Below are 24,556 nucleotides of genomic sequence, written 5' to 3'. Positions count from 1 at the left end.
CCCAATATTGAGGTTTTACAGGGTCTGTTGCTTGATTTTGAGACCCTGTAACTTTAAGTAATCTATTGTGATTTCTTTTTTTTTTTTTTTTTTTTTTTTTTTTTTTTTAATTTTTATTTTGCAATACAATTCAGTTCTACATATCAGCCACAGATTCCCTTGTCCTCCCCCCTCCCGCCTCCCTCACCTTCCCCCCCCAGCCCGCCCCCATTCCAATCTCCTCCAGGGCAAAGCCTTCCCCACAGACTGAGATCAACCTGGTGGACTCAGTCCAGGTAGGTCCAGTCCCCTCCTCCCAGGCTGAGCCAAGGAACCCTGCATAGGCCCCAGGTTTCAACCACCCGACTCATGCAATGAGCACAGGACCCGGTCCCACTGCCTGGATGCCTCCCAAACAGATCAGGCCAATCAACTGTCTCACCCACTCAGAGGGCCTGATCCAGTTGGTGACCCCTCAGCCATTGGTTCATATTTCATGTGTTTCCGTTCGTTCGGCTATTTGTCTCTGTGCTTAATCCGACCATGGTCTCAACAATTCTCGCTCATATAAACCCTCCTCATTCTCGCTAATTGGACTCCCAGAGATCCACCTGGGGCCTAGTCATGGATCTCTGCATCCAGATCCCTCAGTAGTTGGATGAGGTTTTTAGCACGACAATTAGGGTGTTTGGCCATCCCATCACCAGAGTAGGTCAGTTCGGACTGTCTCTCGACCATTGACAGCAGTCTGTTGTGGGGGTATCTTTGTGGATTTCTGTGGGCCTCTCTAGCACTTTGTTTCTTCCTATTCTCATGTGGTCTTCATTTACCATGGTCTCCTATTCCTTGTTCTCCCTCTCTGTTGTTGATCCATCTGGGATCTCCCACTCACCCAAGTTCTCTTTCCCTCGACCCTCGCCCTTCACTACCCCCACTCATGTCCAGGCTGTTCATGTAGATCTCATTCCATTTCTCTGTCATTGGGCGATCCCTGTGTCTTTCTTGGGGTCCTGTTTTCCAGGTAGCCTGCCTGGTGATGTGAGTAGCAGTCCAGTCATCCTTGTTCCACATCTAGTATCCTGTTATGAGTGAGTACATACCATGTTTGTCTTTCTGAGTCTGGGATACCTCACTCAGGATGATTTTTTCTAGATCCATCCATTTGTCCGCAAACCTCATGATGTCATTGTTTTTCTCTGCTGAGTAGTATTCCATTGTGTATATGTACCACATTTTGTTTATCCATTCTTCAGTTGAAGGGCATCTAGGTTGTTTCCATGTTCTGGCTATTACAAACAATGCTGATATGAACATAGCTGAACAAGTGCTCTTGTGGTGTGGTTGGGCATTCCTTGGGTATATGCCCAAGAGTGGTATAGCTGGATCTTGGGGGAGATGGATTCCCAATTTTCTAAGAAATCGCCATATTGATTTCCAAAGTGGTTGTACAAGCTTGCATTTCCACCAGCAGTGGAGGAGAGTTCCCCTAGCTCCACATCCTCTCCAGCATAAGGTGTTTTCAGTGTTTTTGATCTTAGCCATTCTGACAGGCGTAAGGTGGTATCTCAGAGTTGTTTTGATTTGCATTTCCCTGATGATTAGGGATGTTGAGCAATTCCTTAAATGTCTTTCAGCCATTTGAGTTTCCTCTGGTGAGAATTCTCTGTTTAGTTCTATAGCCCATTTCTTAATTGGACTGTTGGGCATTTTGGTGTCTAATTTCTTGAGTTCCTTATATATTCTGGATATCAGTCCTCTGTCAGATGTGGGATTGGTGAAGATCTTTTCCCATTCTGTAGGCTGTCGCTTTGCTTTGTTGACCGTATCCTTTGCCCTACAAAAGCTTCTCAGTTTCAAGAGGTCCCATTGATTGATTGTTTCTCTCAGTGTCTGTGCTACTGGTGTTCTATTTAGAAAGTGGTCTCCTATGCCAATGCGTTCAAGACTACTTCCAACTTTCTCTTCTAGCAGGTTCAGAGTAGCTGGATTTATGTTGAGGTCCTTGATCCACTTGGACTTAAGTTTTGTGCACGGTGATAGATATGGATCTATTTGCAGCCTTCTACATGTTGATATCCAGTTTTGCCAGCACCATTTGTTGAAGATGCTTTCTTTTTTCCATTGTGCACTTTTGGCTTCTTTGTCTAAAATTATTTGTTCATAGGTGTGCGGATTAATGTCAGGGTCTTCAATTCGATTCCATTGGTCCACATGTCGGTTTTTATGCCAGTACCAAGCTGTTTTTATTACTGTAGCTCTATAGTACAGCTTGAGGTCAGGGATCGTGATGCCTCCAGAGGTTGTTTTATTGTACAGGATTCTTTTGGCTATCCTGGGTTTTTTGTTTTTCCATATGAAGTTGAGTATTATTCTTTCCAGGTCTGAGAAGAATTGTGTTGGTATTTTGATGGGGATTGCATTGAATCTGTAGATTGCTTTTGGTAAGATTGCCATTTTTACTATGTTAGTTCTGCCTATCCATGAGCATGGGAGATCTTTCCATTTTCTGACATCTTCTTCAATTTCTTTTTTCAGGGACTTAAAGTTCTTGTCATATAAGTCCTTCACTTGCTTGGTTAGTGTTACCCCAAGGTATTTTATGTCATTTGTGGCTATAGTAAAGGGTGATGTATCTCTGATTTCCTTCTCCGCTTTTTTGTCCATTGTATATAGGAGGGCTACTGATTTTTTTGAGTTGATCTTGTATCCTGCTATGTTGCTGAAGGTGTTTATAAGTTGTATCAGTTCCTTGGTGGAATCTTTGGGGTTGCTCAAGTATACTATCATGTCATCTGCAAATAGGGAAAGCTTGACTTCTTCCTTTCCAATTTGTATCCCCTTAATCTCCTTATGTTGTCTTATTGCTCTGGCTAGAACTTCAAGTACTATATTGAATAAGTATGGGGAGAGCGGACAGCCTTGCCTCGTTCCTGATTTTAGTGAAATTGCTTTGAGTTTCTCTCCATTTAATTTGATGTTGGCTGTTGGCTTGCTGTAAATTGCCTTTATTATGTTTAGGTATGTTCCCTGTATTCCTGATCGCTCCAAGACCTTTATCATGAAGGGGTGTTGGATTTTGTCAAATGCCTTTTCAGCATCTAGTGAGATGATCATGTGGTTTTTTTCTTTGAGTTTGTTTATATGGTGTATCACATTGACAGACTTTCGTATGTTGAACCATCCTTGCATCCCTGGAATGAATCCTACTTGATCATGGTGGATAATTGTTTTGATGTGTTCTTGGAGTCTGTTTGCCAGTATTTTATTGAGTATTTTTGCATCAATGTTCATGAGGGAGATCGGTCTGTAGTTCTCTTTCTTTGTTGTGTCCTTGTTTGGTTTGGGAATCAGGGTAATTGTAGCCTCATAGAAGGAGTTTGGTAATGTTCCTTCTGTTTCTATTGTATGGAACAATTTAGAGAGTATTGGTATTAACTCTTCTTTGAAGATCTGGTAGAATTCTGCACTGAAACCATCTGGTCCTGGGCTTTTTTTGGTTGGGAGACTTTTAATGACTGTTTCTATTTCGTTAGGGGTTATTGGACTATTTAAATAGTTTATCTGGTCTTGATTTAATTTAGGTATGTGGTAACTATCCAGAAAATTATCCATTTCTTTTAGGTTTTCCAGTTTTGTGGAATAGAGGTTTTTGAAGTATGACCTGATGATTCTCTGGATTTCCTCAATGTCTGTTGTTATGTCCCCCTTTTCATTTCTGATTTTGTTGATTTGGATGCTCTCTCTCTGTCTTTTGGTTAGTTTGGATAAGGGCTTGTCTATCTTGTTGATTTTCTCAAAGAACCAACTCTTTGTTTCATTAATTTTTTGTATTGTTCTCTTTGTTTCTATTTTATTGATTTCAGCTCTCACTTTGATAATTTCCTGGCATCTATTTTTCCTGGGAGACTTTGCTTCTTCCTGTTCTAGAACTTTCAGGTGTGCTTTTAAGTCACTAGTGTGAGATTTCTCCAGCTTATTTATGTGGGCGTTTAGTGCTATGAATTTCCCTCTTAGTACTGCTTTCATAGTGTCCCATAGGTTTGGATATGTGGTGTCTTCATTTTCGTTGATCTCTAGGAAGTCTTTAATTTCTTTCTTTATTTCTTCCTTAACCCATTGGTGATTCAGGTGGGTATTGTTCAGTTTCCATGAGATTGTAGGTTTTCTGTAGTTTTTGTTGTTGTTGAAATGCAACTTTAGACCATGGTGGTCTGATAGAACACAGGAGGTTATTCCAATTGTTTTGTATCTGTTTAGATTTGTTTTGTGACCAAGTATGTGGTCGATTTTAGAGAAGGTTCCATGAGGTGCTGAGAAGAAGGTATATTCTTTTTTGTTAGGATGGAATGTTCTGTAGATGTCGATTAAGTCCATTTGAGTCATGACATCAGTTAAGTCCTTTATTTCTCTGTTAAGTTTCGATTTGGGGGATCTGTCCAGTGGTGAAAGTGGGGTGTTGAGGTCTCCCACTATTAATGTGTGGGGTTTTATATGTGATTTAAGCTTTAATAATGTTTCTTTTACATATGTGGGTGCCCTTGTGTTTGGGGCATAAATGTTCAGAATTGAGACTTCATCTTGGTGGATCTTTCCTGTGATGAGTATGTAATGCCCTTCTTGATCTCTTTTGATTGATTTTAGTTTGAAGTCTATTTTGCTGGATATCAGGATGGCTACACCCGCTTGTTTCTTAAGACCGTTTGATTGGAAAGTCTTTTCCCAGCCTTTTATTTTTAGGTAGTGTCTATCTTTGAATTTGAGATGTGTTTCTTGTATGCAGCAGGAAGATGGGTCCTGCTTTCGTATCCATTCTGTAAGCCTATGTCTTTTTATAGGTGAATTAAGTCCATTGATATTGAGGGATATTAATGTCCAGTGATTGTTCATTTCTGTTATTTTTTGGTGGTGATGTGTGTGTACTTTTCTTCATTGGGGTTTACTGCTGTGGCTTTATCTATTGCCTGTGTTTTCGAGGGTGTATCTGACTTCCTTAGGTTGGAATTTTCCTTCTATTGCTTTCTGTAGGGCTGGATTTGTGGATAAATATTGTTTAAATCTGGCTTTGTCATGGAATGTCTTGTTCACTCCATCTATGATGATTGAAAGTTTTGCTGGGTATATTAGTCTAGGCTGACATCCATGGTCTCTTAGTGTCTGCATTACATCTGTCCAGGACCTTCTGGCTTTCAAAGTCTCCATTGAGAAATCGGGTGTTATTCTGATAGGTTTGCCTTTATATGTCACTTGGCCTTTTTCCTTTGCTGCTCTTAATATTCTTTCTTTATTCTGTACGTTTAATTGTTTAATTATTATGTGGCGAGGGGACTTTTTTTGGGGGTCTAGTCTGTTTGGTGTTCTATAGGCTTCCTGTATCTTCATAGGCATTTCCTTCTTTAAGTTGGGAAAGTTTTCTTCTATGATCTTGTTGAATATATTTTCTGTGCCCTTGAGTTGGTATTCTTCTCCTTCTTCTACCCCTATTATTCGTAGGTTTGGTCTTTTCATGGTGTCCCAAATTTCTTGGACATTTTGGTTCATGACTTTGTTGACTTTAGTGTTTTCTTTGACTGATGAATCTATTTCTTCTATTGTATCTTCAACGCTAGAGATTCTCTCTTCCATCTCTTGCATTCTGTTGATTATACTTGCATCTGAAGTTCCCAATCGTTTTCTCAGATTTTCTATTTCCAGCATTCCCTCTGTTTGTGTCTTCTTCATTTTTTCTATTTCCCTTTTCAGGTCTTGGACTGTTTCCTTCATTTGTTTCATTGATTTTTCTTGATTTTCTTTCAGTATTTTATTGTTCTCTTCCAGGACTTTTTTGATTTCTTCTAATTTGTTTGCCCTTTCCTCTAGTTGTTTACAGCGTTCTTCACATTTTTTGGTCTTTTCCTCTACACGAGCCTCTAGCTTCTTCATGATGACATTCATAAGGCTATTTTCTTCTGCTTCTTCCAATTTCTGATGTTCAGGTCTAGGTGTTGGAGGAGGGCTAGTGCCTGGTGATGGTGTATTGCTATTCATTTTGTTGTATGTGTTTCTGCCTTGACGTCTGCCCATCTCCTTGTGGTTCGTTCTTGGCCTTATCCACACACTTGGTTCAGACAGAGCTGACAGATTCAGGAAGTCTCTCTCTCTTGTCCAGATGGGAGCTCTCTTGTCCAAATTGGAAGTCCGGGGCAGGATGGGAGCTCTTGTTCAGAAGGGATGTCCAGGGAGTATGGGTGCTCTCCTCTCTCTCTCTCTCTCTCTCTCTCTCTCTCTCTCTCTCTCTCTCTTTCTCTCTCCTGTGCTTCAGAAGGGAAGTCCGGGGCAAGATCCTATTGTGATTTCTAATCCCTTCTAAGATTATAATTTTAGAGGTTATTGTCTTTGATGAGGGAAAGAAATGGAGCTCTTTAGATGAATTTGGACTGGCATGATAGTGGAGGTGTTGGAAATTGGAAGAAAGACTACCCTTGTAAGCAAAGGAAGTTGCCGTGACTGCATCCAACTTGAAAAAGGGAACATTGGAGGCTAGACTATCTTTGGAGGCAGAATTCTCTGTATCCAGACCCCACCCTAAAAGTGGCCCAACAGTATGATTAAGTTCTCTGGCCTCAATGCTCAGACACCATGACCATCCAGGATGTTGGGGTGGGCCAACTCATAACACTGGTTATTGCAGAGTATGTCAGCCTGCCAGCTCTCCCCTGTGTCCAGCCATTGCTCCACCTAGTTCACCTCTTGCAGTGATGAGCAAGGGGCTGGGCTAGTTCTCCTGCTTTCATGTCCCCATGGTTGGCTCTCCCAGAACCTACATCTTCAGGACCAGCTCTACTGTGTTGTCTAGGCAAGGTGTGGGGACCATTCTCCTGAGTGCTGCAGCTAGTGAAGGGCAGGGCCGGCACTCTTGCTCTTATGATCTCAGGGCCAGCTAGCTCTGCCACCTGCCACAGGCTGCCAGGGGCACCCCTGCACACACCACCATATGGCAGATGAGGGGCAGGACCAGATCTCCCATACTCATGTTCTCGGGAAAGTTTATCAGCACCCCCACTTTCCATCAAAAGAGTCAGCTCTCCTGTGCTGCCCATGCAAGGTATATTGTCCACTTTTCTGAGTGCTGCAGCTGGTAAAAGGGAGTGTTAGCTCACTTGCCCTTATAACATGGCAGTGTCAAGGAGGGGAGGGCATCTTTCCTCTGCCCTGTGCTTTAACGAAGGCACAGGGCTTTCCCACAAGGCTTGGACCTATCATAGACAATTTGGAGTAGACTGAGATTTGATCCTGGCCTTTCTTAATCCATCTACTGTACAACTTTGAAAATGTTTATCTTACTGTTCCATGAAAAGACTGTTATGGTCCCATCAGTGGTTTTCTTGGGAAATGGCCTCCTCAACTGGGAGCGGGTGTCTGTTTCTTCTTCAGAAAAGAACTGGTGAGATGGACCATAAGATACAAGAAGGTCATCAACCTAAGAGTTAGCAACCTGGAAACAACTTGTTTTCCTATACTTACATTTTTCTGACCTAGGACTAACACTATTTTTTCCTAGGTTATATCTAGTAACAGAGTGGATTTTGGAAAGTTTCAGGATATTGGTTAGGGTCACCTGAAAATCTGCTGAAGCCAGATTTAGTCTGATTTAAGTTTTTCAAGGAAAGAAGATTTGTATTTTAAAGAACAAAAGTTATCTTGACATTTCCTTTAAGGGGAAAGTAAAGGAATCAGGGACAAGTTGATTGTGGTCAATTAGTAGAGAATCCTACCTATTGTTTTCTCAGAGAGGCATTGATTCTCCACAGATGCAGTATTAGTGGAGGCTAGAAGGGCAAATTCCACATAACAGTGTCCATAGAGATTTAAATCTTCCCAGGAAGCAAAAAAAAAAAAATTGTATATAGGGGACCTCAGATCATTTTCCATCCTCATGGCTGGATAGGTCTAGTTGGATGTTAGTAGTATAGTTGGCATTTCTCTTAGGAGGCCATTTCCTCTTTTTTTCCAGCTTCTAGCCACAGCAAGGCACAGTACAGGAAAATACTAAGCACTTCTCCTTAGGGACTGAGGATCCTATTAGTTCTCATGTCTCAGTGCTCTAGAGACGTCCACGCTGATGAGGGCTCATTGCCCATCTGAAAAGGGAAGGAGGTATCCATTATGTCTTCTTTCCCAACCTCATGTGTTGAAAGTTTCCTGATGACACCCTGCCTCAAACAAGGTGGAATTTGGGGACCAACATCCTGACTTCCTCATGTGCATTCTGTGTCACACTCACACTCACTCACATATTTTATACACCATACATAAAGGATGAAGAAAGAAAGGAAGGATGAAAGAAAAGGAAAGGGCGGGAAGAGTTTGACCACAAATATAGCAGTTGTTAAAATGATGAATATTTTATAAAGACAGAAGGTCAATCAATAAATCTTATATTAAAGACTCAATATTATGGATGGATGCAAAGATAGAGACATTCGAACCAAAGCAGAAAAATAACCGCAGCACAGCCTTATGTTTCTTAGTAACTGTAGCAGGCTGCTGGTGAGTTCAAACAACAAAAACAATTGGAGAATGAAAACACTGGGGTGAGAATGTAAGCCTGCATCTGAAAGATTAACTGACAATCTGATAGATTGCAGCATCATCAGCCTCCACAGGGTAGGTGGTGAGTGTGAAGTCTGTCCTAAACCCACTGCCACTGAACCTGGCAGGGACCCCAGATTCTGTATTGGATGCTGCATAGATGAGGAATTTGGGGGGCTGGCCTGGTTTCTGTTGATACCATTGCATAAAATCTATACCATATTTATTGACACTTTCACTGGACTTGCAAGAGATGGTGGCCTTTTGTCCCAGAGAGACAGCCAATGAAGCCTTCTTGCTTCAACTACTCTAAGCTCTTTTCAGCTTAAATGACGAACAGCAAAGCTACTATTAAGTTTACCATTGTCCTAAGGCAAAAGAGTTAGAAATTCTAAAAAAGACCTTAACAAATGGTAGATCAGAGGTGAATAAGCAGGTTAGCAGTCAAGAGCACTTCTTGCTCTTGCAGTTTGGTTTCCAGCACCCACATCAACTACCTCAAAACCTCCTGAAACTCCTGTTCCCTAGAATCTGACACCCTCTTCTGACAGATATGTATACACCCACCATCTCCCATCTCAATTTAAAATAAACTAAATCATTAAAAAAAGAAATAGTAGATCAGACTGATAAGATTGCTTAGTTTGTAACAAAGTTTATAGCAAAGACTGATGACCCTGAGTTTGATTCCCAGACCCCACATGGTGGAAAGAAAGAATTAACTTCTGCAGGTATCTGACCTCTTCTCTTCTCTTCTCTTCTCTTCTCTTCTCTTCTCTTCTCTTCTCTTCTCTTCTCTTCTCTCTCTCTCTCTCTCTCCCTCTCCCTCTCTCTCTCTCTCTCTCTCTCTCTCTCTCTCTCTCTCTCTCTCTCACACACACACACACACACACACACACTTAATGTCTTTGGTTAACTTTTTCCTCACGATTCAATCTGTATTTATTATCTTTTAAAAACACATTATAAAAAGAAACAGTAAATCTTAAGTGATAGGAAATTCAAAGTTGGAATACTGAAGGTGGGAGGGAATAGGCAGAGATGTGGTCAGGAAAACAGGGGAAAAGAAGGGAAAAATCATCCAAAGATAAATATGTGTTAATAAAAATTTAAATGAATAAGTAATAATTAAGAAACAATGATAAAGGTCTATCTTTTGTTGGGAATTCAATAAATTATAAAGTATATGAGATGATACAATCATGCATATCAGTTTATAAAAGCTTGTTTAATTGTTTAAGGTCTTTCCCCAAACAAATCTAGAGCTCTGTATTGAGACTTTAGCCAGTAACAGAGTGCTCAGAGACTGAGCTTCAGTGAGCAGCAACCCCAGGAGGTTTTTGTTTAGCTCTGGAGCACTGTGGGAGGAACCTCCTTACTCTGCTGACAGTGATAGATTGCAGCATCCTCAGCCTCCACAGGATGGATGGTGAGTGTGAAGTCTGTTTCAGACCCACTGCCACTGAACCTGGCAGGGACCCCAGATTCTGTATTGGATGCTTGATAGATGAGGAGTTTGGGGGGCTGTCCTGGTTTCTGTTGATACCAGTGCATAAAATCTATACCATATTCATTGACACTTTCACTGGACTTGCAAGAGATGGTGGCCTTTTGTCCCAGAGAGACAGTCAATGAAGCTGGAGACTGTGTCAGCACAATGTCCCCAGTGGAACCTAGAATCAAATACACATGAACCATGGTTAAATATGTTTAGAAACCTTCCCAGCAGAGGAATTTTTCATTGTAAGAATACTTGTGGGCATCACTTTGAGAAAACAGAAAATCAAAGGCAATGGGAGATTTAAAACCAATTACAAATGCCTTAATTCTAATGATCAAGATACTAGAGACATGGAAAACCATGATGGCCACTGTGAATGCTCCCAACACTTCTCTGCACCCTCTCACCTGGAACTCTGAGCAGCAGCATGCATAGGAGGAGTGTGTTTGACTTCATCTCTGGGAACATGAAGAAAGGGTGATTCTTAGGCTCCTAATAGCTGCCCTTAAAGAAGCCTGGGCTGTTGTATAATGACTCAATATGCAAATCAGCCCAGAAAAGTGTGTGCTGGTGCTCAAAGGGGCACCTGCTCCTGATTCACCCACTGGGAGTTGGTGTCAGCAGGAAACTTACCAGAGCATGGCAAGTGTATCTTAAAGGTGCCTTGCAGCCTATTCTATTGAATCTTTACCCTCTCCTCTTTCTGAGGTATGATACAGGGGAGTGAAGCATGGCTGTACTATCTAAAGAGTGTAAGTTATTTCAGGAACAACTTGCTCCTTCAAAATTGTACACACCCAATAAAAATATTATCTAAGAGGAATGGAGAAAAAAGACTGGAAGAAAATAATGTAATGAACTTTTGGCATATTTCCTTATTTAAAAAAATCTGTGTTTCAGTGTGTGATGTTGTGTGTGTATGTTTGTATGTTTGTGTCTGCTCTTGTTTGAAGGCCACCTACTTGTCATGGGACATGGGTAGAGATAGAGGCCAACCTTGGGTGTGGCTGTTGCCTTCTGCCTCATCTGAGACAGGGTCTCTTGTTCACCACCTCTCATGAAAGGCTGCCTCCCCAGGGTCTTCTGGGGATTCTCCAGTCTCCATCTCTCATCTTGTCACAGCATCACCCTAAGCCAGTCATGTGCTGCCGCTGCATCTGGCTTTATGTGGTTCCCCAGATGTGAAGCAGGTCCTCATACTTATATGGCAAGCACTTTACCCACAGAGCCACCCCAGCCCATTTTTTAAAAATAAAAACACTGAAAGGAAATTCTTCAGACTGAACATAAATAAAACTTCAGGAAATATAGGACTTCATAAATGAAGAAAAAAAACTTTGTAAAGGAGATGAGCCCACATACATGTAAAAGATTCTTTTGAACAATTATGAAAGCATTCATAGTTGTTGAAAGAGGGCTATCTTGCATCTTGTCATCGTGATAAAATGTTAATTAGCAGAACTGTGGATTCTTGCTCAGAAACATTGTAAGACAGACAGATGGATAGACAGTTAGGTAGATACAGAAGTGAGTATTTCTTCTCATTCTGAACCTTTACCCCTTTCTTGATTTACCTAGCCAGAAGGATGGATTTTCTAGCAAGACTTTAAGGGGGAAAATGACATAGTAGTATTTTAATTAAATAAGAAATTGAAAAAAGTTATAAGTTAACGAGAAGAAGGATTAAGAGAGAAAGAAGAAGCCATGGAATAAGATATGTAGGAAGAAAGAAGTGAGGGAGTGAGGAGGGAGGGGAGGAAATAGAGAAAGGGGTGAGGGGGAGAGGGAGGAAGGAGTCAGAGGAGTGAGGGGGGAGGATGTGAGAGGGAGTGAAGGGGAAGAGGGAGGAAGGAGGGGAAGAATGACAGATACAGTGATCAAGGAAGGCAGGAAGAAGAAGGAAGAAAGAAGAAAAGGGAAGAAAGGAAAGACGTGAGGAAAGAAAGAGAAGAATGGACAATTCCCTACTCCTCAGCTCACACTCACTGTTTGTTTTTCCAGGTCTCCGCCCTATAGAGTTGTCTCCTTTTATTTTATTGTGCACATTCACTGTATTGTTGCTCAGTGTGAACCAACTAGAGTTCAAAGAAGAGAGAAACATGGCAAAACAAGTATACATCTCATGAACTAAACAAGTTATTCTTCACATTTTGTCTTTATTTTTGAGGTGTGCTCACTTACAGTTGAATTTTATATTCAAAACTAGAGTGTTGATCTGTTATAATATGGAAAGTAAGGTGATATTTCTTTTTTATGCTCATAATAAAAACATTCCTATATTATACAATGTATATAATTTTTATATTATACAATGTACATTATACAGTCCATGCAAAGGACCGTGTAATTTCAAACAATTTCCCAATCACATAGCTCTTACTTTGAGGATGGTTCGGTGGTGGTGGGAGGCAATAATGAATATTTGTGATTTCATTCTTCTACTGCTTCCATGAGATTCTCCTGTTGCCCTTGGTGCTCTTGACTTCCCTTGTATTATGGTGTCAAGAACCACTCTTCTGTCAGACATGGTGATGTATTCCAGTAATCCAAACAGGTAGGAAGCTGAGGCAGGAGGATCTTGAGTTTTCAGGTAGCCCAGGATTCATAGCCTGGGTTACATCAATGACTGAATCTTCTACCTCACCCCAAGACCCACATCTTCATCTATTTTTGTATATTCCTTTGTCAATATATATTTTATTTATACTGACTTCATTCTTGTTTTTATTGGCTTATAACTTAACTATTCCTTAACATTGGTACTTTTCTTGAGTGCAGCAGAACTACCCTCTTATCTGGAAAGGACAGTCAGTACCCTCTGACAGAAATAATGACAAGATGTTTGAACAGAAGATGTAAGGGACAGGGATACAAGTTGCTGTGTGGAATGCAACCCAGATGTGCAAACAGGGATGATCACTGAGAAGTAGGTACTTGATCCCAGGCCTGAGAGAAGAGATTTGCCCATAAACAGCTCAGAGATGAGCCCTTTGAAATGCACAGGAGGTCTGAGCACTGGGTACGGTGAAAGGATGGGCTGGGCTTTAGGAAGGAGGACTCCACCATATGGCAGATGAAGGTTGAGGCCAGATCCCCCACAAGCACTGGGGTCAACTTGACTATGCTGCCTGGGCTAGGTGCAGGGTCCACTCTCCTGAGTGCTGCAGCTGGTGAGGGGCAGGATCTGCTCTCCCACTCTGGTGATGCAGGGACCAGCTTTTCCAGCTTGTAGTAGGTGGCAAGGGAGTGTCTCTCCCTTGTCCATGCCACCAGTGATAGACTGTGGGACTAGCTCTCATACTCTGCATATTGAGGGCCTGCTCACCAGCACTCCTGCCAGCACCCTCGGGAAGCACAGGGCCAGCTCTCCAGAGTGGTGCAGTTGGTGAGGGGCAGGGCTAATTGTGTGCAGCTCCATCCTCACTGCTTTTGTGCCAGGGACATCAACACAGAGATGGCTGCATTCAGGTCATGGATCCAGACATGGTCACAGTCCTGTCTTCAGCAGAGCTACAGACCCAGACATGGCCCTGGCCGCATCTCAGGCCTGTACAATGCCCTGGCCCTGGGTGGCAGCATGTGTTATTGAGGTCTGCCTGGGCACAGCAGCAGCATAGCTGTGGGCACCAAGAAGGCCTTAGGTGGAAGCCCACATCCTGGGAATCAGTTTGGCCTTTGGTGGCAACACAGGCCATGGACATCAGCACAGACTCAGGCTGCAGTAGGACCCTGGTCCCAGACATGGTCTTTGGCAACAACCCATGCCCAGATGTCATCATGACCCTAGCTGGCACTGCAGGTCACCCAGACGGGCATGGCAAAAGTTCTGGCATGTCCCCCAAATGCCAACATGTCCCCAGGTGGCAGCCCAGACTCCTGGGTATCCACTCAGCCTTCAATGGTAAGAGGAGCCACCAACATTGACACAGACCCTGGCTGTGGTAGGGCCATGGACCCAGACATGACATGCTTCCTCAGTTCGAGACTGAATGACACCATGGTGGCAGTATGGGCCATCCAGGTGTGTATGGCCTCAAGTGAAAGCTTGACCCTCTAAGATCATGTAAGACCAACATGGTCTCAGGTGTTGCCCGAGACTTCAGGTCTCTGAATAGCTCTCATTTGGCAACAGGAGCCATGCATATCAACTCAGAGCCCAACCACAGCAGGGCCATGGACCCAGACATCTCCTCTGGCAGCAGTTTGGGCTGGACATCACCATGGTCCTGGGTTTTGGCACAGAAATCCTGGATTGACATGGTCCCTGTGGGAGCACATGCCTTGAACATCAACTTGGTCACAGGTAGTGGCCCAGACTCAGGGTGTACACAGGCCCCTAGGTGGTTAACAGGAGTCACAGACATCAACACAGACACCCTTAGCTGCATCAGGGTCATGGACCAAGTCATGGCCCTCGGGAGCAGCCCAGACCTGGACATCTGTCCCTGGGTGGCTGTGGGGTATCTACATCAGCCTATTCCTCACTGCTTTTGCCTCTTCATGAATTCTTCTGTCTGTCTCTCTCTCTCTCTCCAATCTTGCCAGTAGTACTCATTCACCAAAAGGGTGCCTGACTACCTGGTGGACGGGTTTGTGGGGGAAATTCTTTCTGCACCAAGTCTAGACAACTGGGGTGGAGCTGTGCTTTTCCTTTGGAGTCAGCCAAGCCTAGATCAGAATTAAATTTTTTAAAAATGTCTTTATTTTTATTTTATGTATATGAGTATTTTGTCTGCATGTCTGTGCACCACATTTGTGCCTGCTGTTTTTGAATGCCAGAAGTCTTGGAATTCTCTCTCAAACTAGAATTACAGATGGCTGTGAGCTGTCAGGTGGATGCTTGAAACTGAGCCAGAGTACCAGGGGTTGAAATGGGGAAGGGCATCTATCCCCTGCTCACACCACCATATGGCAGATGAGGAGCAGGCCCAGATCTCCCATGCTCACTATCTCAGGACAGTTTATCTGCTCCACCCATCAATAGGGTCAGTTGTACTGTGTTGCTTAGGTGTGGTGTGATGCAGCTGGTGAGTGGAATGATTAGCTCCCTCGCCTACCTTTGGTGACAGGGCAAGGAGGGAAAGGCATCTTTCCCTTGCCCTGTGCTTTTCAAGGAAGGCACAGGACTTTCCTACAATGCCTTGCTTGACCTGTCATAGACAATTTGGAGTAGATTAAGATTTGACCCTGGCCCTTCTTAATCCCTCTATGATACAAGCTTGAAAATGTTTATCTTACTGTTCCATGAAATGACTATCATGACCCCTTTAATGGTTTTCTTGCGAAATGGCCTCCTCGTCTCGGGCGTTGGTTTCCTCTTCAGAAAAGAACTGGTGAGATGGACCATAGGATACAAGAAGGTCATCAGCCTAAGACTTAGCAGCCTGGAAACAACTTGTTTTCCTATACTTACATTTGTCTGACCTAGGACTAACACTATCTCTTCCTAGGTTATATCCAGTAACAGGGTGAATTTTGGAAAGTTTCAGTATATTGGTCAGGGTCACCTGAAAATCTGCTGAAGCCAGATTTAGTCTGATTTAAGCTTTGCATAGAAAGGGGATTTGTATTACAGAGAGCAAAAATTGTTTCGACCTTTCCTTTAAGGGGAAAGTAAAGGAATCAGGGACTATTTGATAGTGGTTAATTAGTAGAGAATCCTACCTATTGTTTTCTCAGGGAGGCATTGATCCACCACAGATGTAGTACTAGTGGAGGCTAGAATGTAGATTCTATGTAATAATGTCCATAGAGATTTAAATCTTCCCAGGAAGAAAAAAAAAGTTATTTGCATATAGGGGACCTCAGATTAGTTTCCATCCTCATGGCCGGAAGGTCTAGTTGGATGTTAGTAGTATAGTTGGTACTTCTCTTAGGAGGCCATTTTCTCTGTTTTTCAGCTTAAAGTCACAGCAAGGCACAGTACAGGAAAATACTAAGCACTTCTCCTTAGGGACTGAGGATCTAATTAGTTCTCATGTCTCAGTGCTCTAGAGAATTCCACGCTGATGAGGGCTCATTGCCCATCTGAAAAGGGAAGAAGGTATCCATTACGTCTTCTCTCTCAACCCCATGTGTTGAAAGTTCCCTGATGACACCCTGCCTCAAACAAGGTGGAATTTGGGGCCCAACATCTGATATTGTCCTCTGTTCCCCATGTGCATTCTGTGTCACACTCACACTCACTCACATATTTTATACACCATACACAAAGGATGAAGTAAGGAAGGAAAGATGAAAGAAAAGGAAAGGGCGGGAAAACTTTGACCACAAGCATAGAAGTTGTCAAAATGATGAATATTGTATAAATACAAAAAGTCAACCAATAAATCTTGTGCTAAATACTTAATTTTGGGGTAGACACAGAGGTAGAGATTTTGGAAGCAGAAAAGAAGCAGAAAAAAAAATAGCCGCAGCACAGCCTTATGTTTCTAAGTAACTGTAGCAGGCTGCCTGTGAGTTTAAACAGACAAAAGCAGTTGGAGAATTAAAAACCCTGAGGTGAGAATGTAGGCCTGCATCTGAAAGATTAACTGACAATCTTAACTACTCAAAGCTCTTTTCTGCTTAGATGACGAACAACAAAGTTTCCATTAAGTTTACCATTGTTGAATGGATCTAGAAAATATCATCTTAGTGAGGTAACCCAGACTCAGAAGGACAAACATAGTATGTACTCACTCATAAGTGGATACTAAATGTGAGGGAAGGGATGGCCAGACTGCCAACCACAGCTCCAGAGAGGCTAGCTAACAGGGAAAGACCCTAGGAGGGACACATGGATGGCTCAGTGAAGGAGAAGTGGATGAGATCTACATGAGTGGACTGGGTGTGTGTGGGGTGGCAGAGGGCGAGGAGTGGGGGATGAGAACATAGGGAAATGGGAGTGTCGAGCTGTAACAGGGACAGAGTGGGAGGGCAGAGAGGAAGATACCATGATAGATGAGGACATCATGGGAATAGGAAGAGGCAGGGTGCTGGGGAGGCTCTCAGGAATCCACAAGGTTGACCCTACCTTGGACTGCTGTCAGTGGTCCAGAGGGTGCCTGGACCGGTCTACTCTGGTGACCAGCCTAGCAAATAACCTAACTGTCATCATGGAGCCTTTGTCCAGTGACTGATGGATGCAGAGATCCACGGCCAGGCTCCAGGCTGAGCTCCGGGAATCCGGTTGATGAGAGAGAGGAGAGATGCTGCAGGCAAGGGACATCGAGATCATGATGGGAGGACATGCAGAGATGACCGGCCACACTAGTGGAAGCCCATGGACTGTGGACTGGTGGCTGTGGAGCCCCCATGGGACTGGACTAGGCCCTCTGGATACGGAAAACAGTTGTTTGGCTCAAACTGTTTGGGGGACACCCAGGCAGGGGGATCGGGATCTGTCCCTGGTACATGGGCAGGCTCCTGGAATCCGGTGCCTGTGGTGTGACACCTTGCACAGCCTTGGTGCAGTGGGGAGGGGCTTGGACCTGCCTAGGCTCAGTGTGCTGGGCTTTGCTGACTCCCCATGGGAGACCTTGATTTGGGGGATGTGGGGATGTGGGGTTGCTCGGGAGAGAGGGCTGGGGGGGTGGGAGGAGGGAGGAGGGGGGGTCTGTGGATAGCATGTGGAGTGAGTGGACGATTTCTTAATAAAGAAAAAGGAAAAAACTTTTCTTAAGGTATTGAAAACAAGTTTACCATTGTCCTATGGCAGAAGGGTTAGAAATTCTAAAATAGACCTTAACAAATGGTAGATCAGAGGTGAATAAGCAGGTTAGCAGTTAAGAGCACTTCTTGCTCTTGCAGTTTGGTTTCCAGCACCCACATCAACTACCTCAAAACCTCCTGAAACTCCTGTTCCCTAAGATCTGATGCCTTCTGACTGATATGGACACTCATGCATGTATACACCCACATCCCAATTTAAAATAAAATAAATCATTAAAAAAAGAAATAGTAGGTCAGACTGGCAAGAATGCTCAGCTGGTAACAGGAAAGATGCTTACAGCAAAGACTGATTAAGTTTGATTTTGAGTTTGATTCCCAGACTCCACATGGTAGAAAGAATTAACTTCTGCAGGTATCCTCTGACCTCTCTCTCTCTCTCTCTCTCTCTCTCTCTCTCTCTCTCTCTCTCTCTCTCTCTCTCTCTCTCTCTCTCACACACACACACACACACACACACACACACACACACAAAATATCTTTGGTTAACTTTTTTTCCCAAGTGAAGTAATTTGCATTTATTATCTACGAAAACACATTAAAAAAGAAGAAACAGTAAATCTTAAGTGATAGGAATTCAAAGTCGGAATACTGAAGGTGTGAAGGAATAGGCAGAGATGTGGTCAGGGAGGTAGGGGAGAAAGAGAGAAAAATCATCAAAAGATAAATATGTGTTAATAAAAATAAGTTAATGAATAATAATAAAGGAACATTGATAAAGGTCTATATTTTGTTGGGAATTCATTAAATTATAAAGTATATGGGATGATACAGCCATGCATATCAGTTTATAAAAGCTTGTTTCATTGTTTAAGATCTTCCCCTAAACAGGCTTAGTGTCTGTATTGAGACTTTAGACACTAACAGAGTGCTCAGAGACTGAGCTTCAGTGAGCAGCAACCCCAGGAGGTTTTTGTTTAACCCTGGAGCACTGTGGGAGGAACTTCCCTAGTCTGCTGACAGTAATAGGTTGCAGCATCATCAGCCTCCACAGGATGGATGGTGAGTGTGAAGTCTGTTTCAGACCCACTGCCACTGAACCTGGCAGGGACCCCAGATTCTAGGTTGGATGCTCCATAGATGAGGAGTTTGGGGGGCTGTCCTGGTTTCTGTTGGTACCAGTGCATATAAGTAAAGCCAAATAAAGTGACACTCTGGCTGGCTTTGCAGGAGATGGTGGCCCTCTGCCCTAGTGACACAGCCAAAGAAGCTGGAGACTGGGTCAGCACAATGTCCCCTGTGGAACCTGGAAATATTAACACAGAGTCCATGGTTATACATGTTCAGAAACCTTTCTAGCAGAGAATTTTTTCATTTAGAAAGTTTTAGAATACTTGTGGGCATCACTTTAAGACTCCAGAAAAATCAAAGGAAATGGGGGAACTTAAAACCAATTACAAATGCCTTAATTCTAGTGATCAAGATACTGGAGGCATAGAAAACTATGATGGCCACTGTGGATGCTCCCAACACTTCACTGCACCCTCTCACCTGGAACTCCGAGCAGCAGCATGCATAGGAGGAGTGTGTTTGACTCCATCTCTGGGAGCTTGAAGAGAGGATGTTTCTTAAGCTACTGGCAGCTGCCCTTAAATAGCCTGGGCTGTTGTATAATGACTCAATATGTAAATCAGCCCAGAAAAGTATGTGCTGGTGCTCAAAGGGAAACCTGCTCCTGATTCACCCACTGGGAGTTGGTGTCAGCAGAAAATTTACCAGAGCATGGCAAGTGTACCTTTTTTTCTTTATTAAATTTTTATTTATTTTACATATCGATCACAGATCCCTTTTTCTTCCCTCTTCCTGCTCCCTCCCAAAATTCCACCCCCCCCAATCCACACCCTATTCCCTCCTCTGAAAAGGTAAGGCCTCACATGGGGAGTCAGCAAAGCCTGGTACATTCAATTGAGGCAGGACCAAGACCCTCGCCCCTGCATCAAGGCTGTGCAAGGTGTCCCACCATAGGTAATGAGCTCCAAAAAGCCAGCTCATGCATCAGGGATAGGTTCTGATCCTATTGCCAGGGGCCCCTTAAGCAGACCAAGCTACACAACTGTCTTGAATATGCAGAGGGCCTAGTCCAGTCCCATGAAGGTCCCACAGCTGTTGGTCTAAAGTTCTTGAGTTCCCACTAGCTTGGTTAGGTTGTCAATGTAGGTTTCTCCGTCATGATCTTGATGCCCCTTGCTCTTAGAATCCCTCTTCCCTCTCTTCAACTGGACTTTTGGTGTTTGGCTGTGGATCTCTGAATCTGCTTCCATCAGTTACTCTATGAAGGTTCTATGATGACAGTTAGGGTATTCACCAATATGATTACTGGGGTAAGCCAGCTCAGGCACCCTCTCCACTATTGCTAGTAGTCTAAGCTAGGGTCATCCTTGTAAATTCCCAGAAACTTCCCTAGCACCAGGTTTCTCTCTATCCCCATGATGTCTCCCTCTATCAAGATATGTCTTTCATTGCTCTCCCACTCTGTCCCAGTTCCAGCTCACCCATACCATTCCCTTATGTTGTCATCCACCATCCCCTAACCTCTATTGCCCCCCTCACTTCTTGTCTACTTAGGAGATCTCCTCTATTTCCCCTTCCCAGGGTAGTCTGGTTATCCTTTGCTTTACACGTAGTATCTACTTCTGAGTGAGTACATACCTTGTTTATCTTTCTGAGTCTGGATTTCCTCACTCAGGATGATATTTTCTAGTTCCATCCATTTGTCTGCAAATTTTATGATGTCATTGTTTTTTTACTACTGAGTAGTACTCCATTGTGTACATATATATCACATTTTCTTTATCCGTTCTTTGGTTGAGGGACATCTAAGTTGTTTCCAGGTTCTGTCTACTATGAATAATTTTGCTGTGAACATAGTTTATCAAGTGTCCTTGTGGTATGATTGAGCATTCCTTGGGTATAAGCCCAAGAGTGGTATCATTGGGTCTTGGCAAGTATATTTTAAAGGAGCTTTGCAGCCTATTCTATTGAATCTTTATCCTCTTGCCTTTCTAAGGTGTGATACAGGGGGGTGTACTATGGATGTATCATGTAAAGAATGTAAGTTATTTCAGTAACAACTTGATCCTTCAAAATTGTACACACCCAATGAAAATATTATCTAAGAGCGAATGGAGAATAAAGACTGGAAGAAAAGTAACATTACTAATTCTTGGCACTAGAGTATTGACCTGTTATAATATGGAAAGTAAGGTGATATTTCTCATTTATGCTCATAATAAAACATTTCTATTTTATACAATGTATATTATACAATCCATGCAAAGGGCCATGTGATTTTAAACAACCCCCCAATCACATAGTTCTTACCTTAAGGATGGTTTGGTGGTGGTGGGAAACAATAATGAATATTTGTGATGTCATTCCTCTACTGCTTCCATGAGATTCTCCTGTTGTCCTTGGTGCCCTTGAATTCCCTTGTATTATATGTCAAGAATCACTCTTCTGTCAGGCATGGTGATGTATTCCAGTGATCCAAACAGGTAGGAAGCTGAGGCAGGAGGATCTTGAGTTTTCAGCTAGCCCAGGATACATAGCTGAGATTTCAGCTACACCCTGGGTTACTCTGGTGACAAAATCTTCTGCCTCATCCCAAGACCCAAATCTTCATCTATTTTTGCATATAGTTTTGTTACTATTTATTTATACTGACTTCATTCTTATTTTTACTAAGGAATTTTTCTTCATTTTACATACCAGCCACAGATCCTTCTCTCTTCCCTCCTCCTACCCCCATTCTCATTTTTATTGACTTATAGCTTAACTTTCTATTCCTTAACATTGGTAATTTTATTCAGTGCAGTAGAACTACCCTCTCATCAAAAAAGGACAGTCAGTACCCTCTGACAGAAAGAATGACAAGATGATAGAACAGAAGATGTAAGGGACAGGGATTATTCCTGTATGGAATGCAACCCAGATGTGCAAAGACAGATGTTTATTGCAAAGTAGGTACTTGATCCCAGCCCTGAGAGAAGAGATTTGCCCATAAACAGCTCAGAGATGAGCCCTTTAAAATGCACAGGAAGATTGAGCACTGGATGTGGTTAAAGGATGGACTGGGCTTTAGGAAGGAGGACAAAGGAACTGACATGTGAAAGCCTGGCCTGATGCTAACATGCTGGAATTTGACCAAGAAGGATGAGGTTTATGTATAGTGCTAGGAGAGTCCATGGGACAATGGTCACAATTAGTTCGTGTGAATCCTGTCTAGTGGATGTTGTGCTTGACACACAATGAAGAAAACCGTGTGGACACTGTTGTCATTTCTGTCCCAGCTGAACTGTTAGCTCTTTTATCCTGTCGTTTCCCTAATTTACAAAATGATATTAAGAATTATAACCTTTCCTATAATTCCAGCACTTGGGAGGCAGAGTCAGGGGGATCTCAGTGATTTTGAGGCCAGCCTGGTCTACAAAGCAAGTTCCAGGGTAGTTACAGATTTTTTTATTAAGAAAATATTTTTATTCATTTTACATACCAATCACAGATCCCCTTCTTCCCTCCTCCCAACCCTCCAGGCTTCCCCCAACCCACCCCCCATTCCCTCCTACAAGAAGGTAAGGCCTCCCATGAGTTGTCAGCAGAACCTGGTACATTCAGTAGAGGCAGGTCCAAGGCCCTTCCCCTGCCTCAAAACTGTGCAGGGTGTTCCAACATAGGTAGTGCGCTCAAAAAGCCAGCTCATGTACCAGGCATGGCTTCTGATCCTACTCAGGGCAGCTAGGAATGTTACACAAAACAACTATCTTGAAAAACCAAAAAATAAAAATAAAAATAAAAAGGAAAAAAATGAATTGTAACCTCTATACTGCATGATCCACAGCAGCTCCCAATGCTACTAAGACAAATGGAGAGGTGATGGAGAAGTGGGAAAGATGGAGGTGAGAAGTGGTTTTTGTTTGTTTGTTTTTTGTTTTTTAAATTAATATTCTTATTTATATTTTTAATTTTTAAATTATTTTATTTTTATTAATTCTCTTTAAGTTCTCATTTTGGGGGTGATATTACAAGTTTCAAGGGCAGGTATGGAGAGAATGGGAAATGAGTGGGATTGGAGGGCATGATGTGAAATTCTCAAAGAATCAATAAAAGTTTTGTTAAAAAAAAAAAGAATTATATCCTCTGAACAATACCCAGCTCCATTTGACCAACTTAGACTGAATGAGCATTTGGTAAATGACAATTCTTTTTTTTTTTTTTTTTTTGGTTTTTCGATACAGGGTTTCTCTGTGTAGCTTTGCGCCTTTCCTGGAACTCACTTAGTAGCTCAGGCTGGCCTCGAACTCACAGAGATCCACCTGGCTCTGCCTCCTGAGTGCTGGGATTAAAGGCGTGCGCCACCACCGCCCGGCGTAAATGACAATTCTATGTAATATGTAGTCCGACTTTCCTTTGGGCTGCCAGCTCACAAATAACAACACAGAGATTTATTAATTATGAAGACTTGGCCTTAGCTTAGGCTTTTTTTCCAACTAACTCTTATAACTTAACCTGTTTTTATTAATCTACATTCTGCCATGTGGCTTGGTTACCTCTCCTCTGTACCTTATGTCTCACTTCTTTAGTTTCTCACTGGCATCCCCCACATACCTCTATTCATCCCGAGTTCACCTCTCTGTCCAGAAGTCCTGCCTATTCTCTCCTGTCTAGCTATTGGTCATCCAGCTTTTTATTACACCAATCACAATGACACATATTCACACAATGTAAACAAATATCCTGCAACAGTAATGCTGTTACATAAACAGAATTCTATGTTTGCTGACTCAATAATTGCTGACCCTGGTTTGAAAAGACAGTAGTTCAGTCTCCGTTATTTTGCAGCTATAATGACAGAAGCTGAACTTTAAAACAGAGATTTGTCTGTCTCCCTGCACCCTAGTTCCCTATGTTATACCATCCTCTGTGGTTCTATGGATTGTAGCTTGGTTATCATTGACTTCACAGCTAATATTCGTATATAAGTGAATATATTCCATATCCATCTTTCTGCAGAAGAGGAGGCAGAAAGAATATAAGAGCCAGAGGGGACTGTGAACACTAAGAAACAAGATCTTCTAAATAAACATGAGAAAATCTTATATAAACTCACAGAGACTGAAGCAGCATGCATAGGGTCTGCACAGGTCTGCACTAGGTCCTTTAACTCTATTACGGCTTCCAATGCATTGTTTTTATGGAATTCCTGAGTGTGCAAACAGATAGGTCTCTGGTTCTTGTGTCTTCCCTTGGGCTCTTTTCCTTCTGTTGTTTTGTCTTGTCAAACTTCCACGTGATAGTTTTTGTTTTATCTTATTATATTTTATCTTGTTATATTTAAAAAATGAATGAATAAAAACCTAGCCAGTAGGGTAAATCTTAGCAACTTAACTCTCACTTATACCCTCTAGGAGAGGGAAAAATCAGTTTTCTCAAATAGAGTGTCACTGGGTGTATCAACCACTCCAGGACAGGTAGAAATATTTGACCAACATATAATGAATTCCACATTTTTTGTGGGCTTTAATTTTGCTATAGTTTTTTTCTTTTTGTTGTGGTTTTATTTTGTTTTCTTGTTTTTTTGGGGTTTTGTTGTTGTATTGGTTTTGATTTTTGAGAAAGAATCTAGAGTTGGTTGAGTAGGGAGAGGAGAGGATCTGGAACGACTTAGGTGAGGGGAAGAATATGATCAAATATATTTAAATTTAATTAAAAAAGACAGTAACTACATGAATGGACCTAACCTACTCATAGGAGCCCATAATGTTTGGACTCAGAAAGTAAAATCAGAAAGACTCAAGGCAT

The 24,556-nt window shown here is 42.4% G+C and overlaps 1 gene segment (V, D, J or C); it reads right to left on the bottom strand.

Annotated features, from left to right (window-relative positions):
* Positions 1 to 19,322, bottom strand: part of LOC131907030 (Ig kappa chain V-III region MOPC 321-like) — a 106,695-nt gene extending 87,373 nt beyond the window's left edge. Inside the window, 2 exon segments of the V gene segment in view lie at positions 18,698 to 19,004; positions 19,250 to 19,322. Coding sequence covers positions 18,698 to 19,004; positions 19,250 to 19,298 — 356 coding nt within the window.
* Positions 19,323 to 24,556: the final 5,234 nt, after the last annotated feature.

The sequence above is a fragment of the Peromyscus eremicus genome, chromosome 3, assembly GCF_949786415.1.
Source record: "Peromyscus eremicus chromosome 3, PerEre_H2_v1, whole genome shotgun sequence".
NCBI lineage: Eukaryota > Metazoa > Chordata > Mammalia > Rodentia > Cricetidae > Peromyscus > Peromyscus eremicus.
This window is presented reverse-complemented; position numbering and strand designations above follow the sequence as displayed.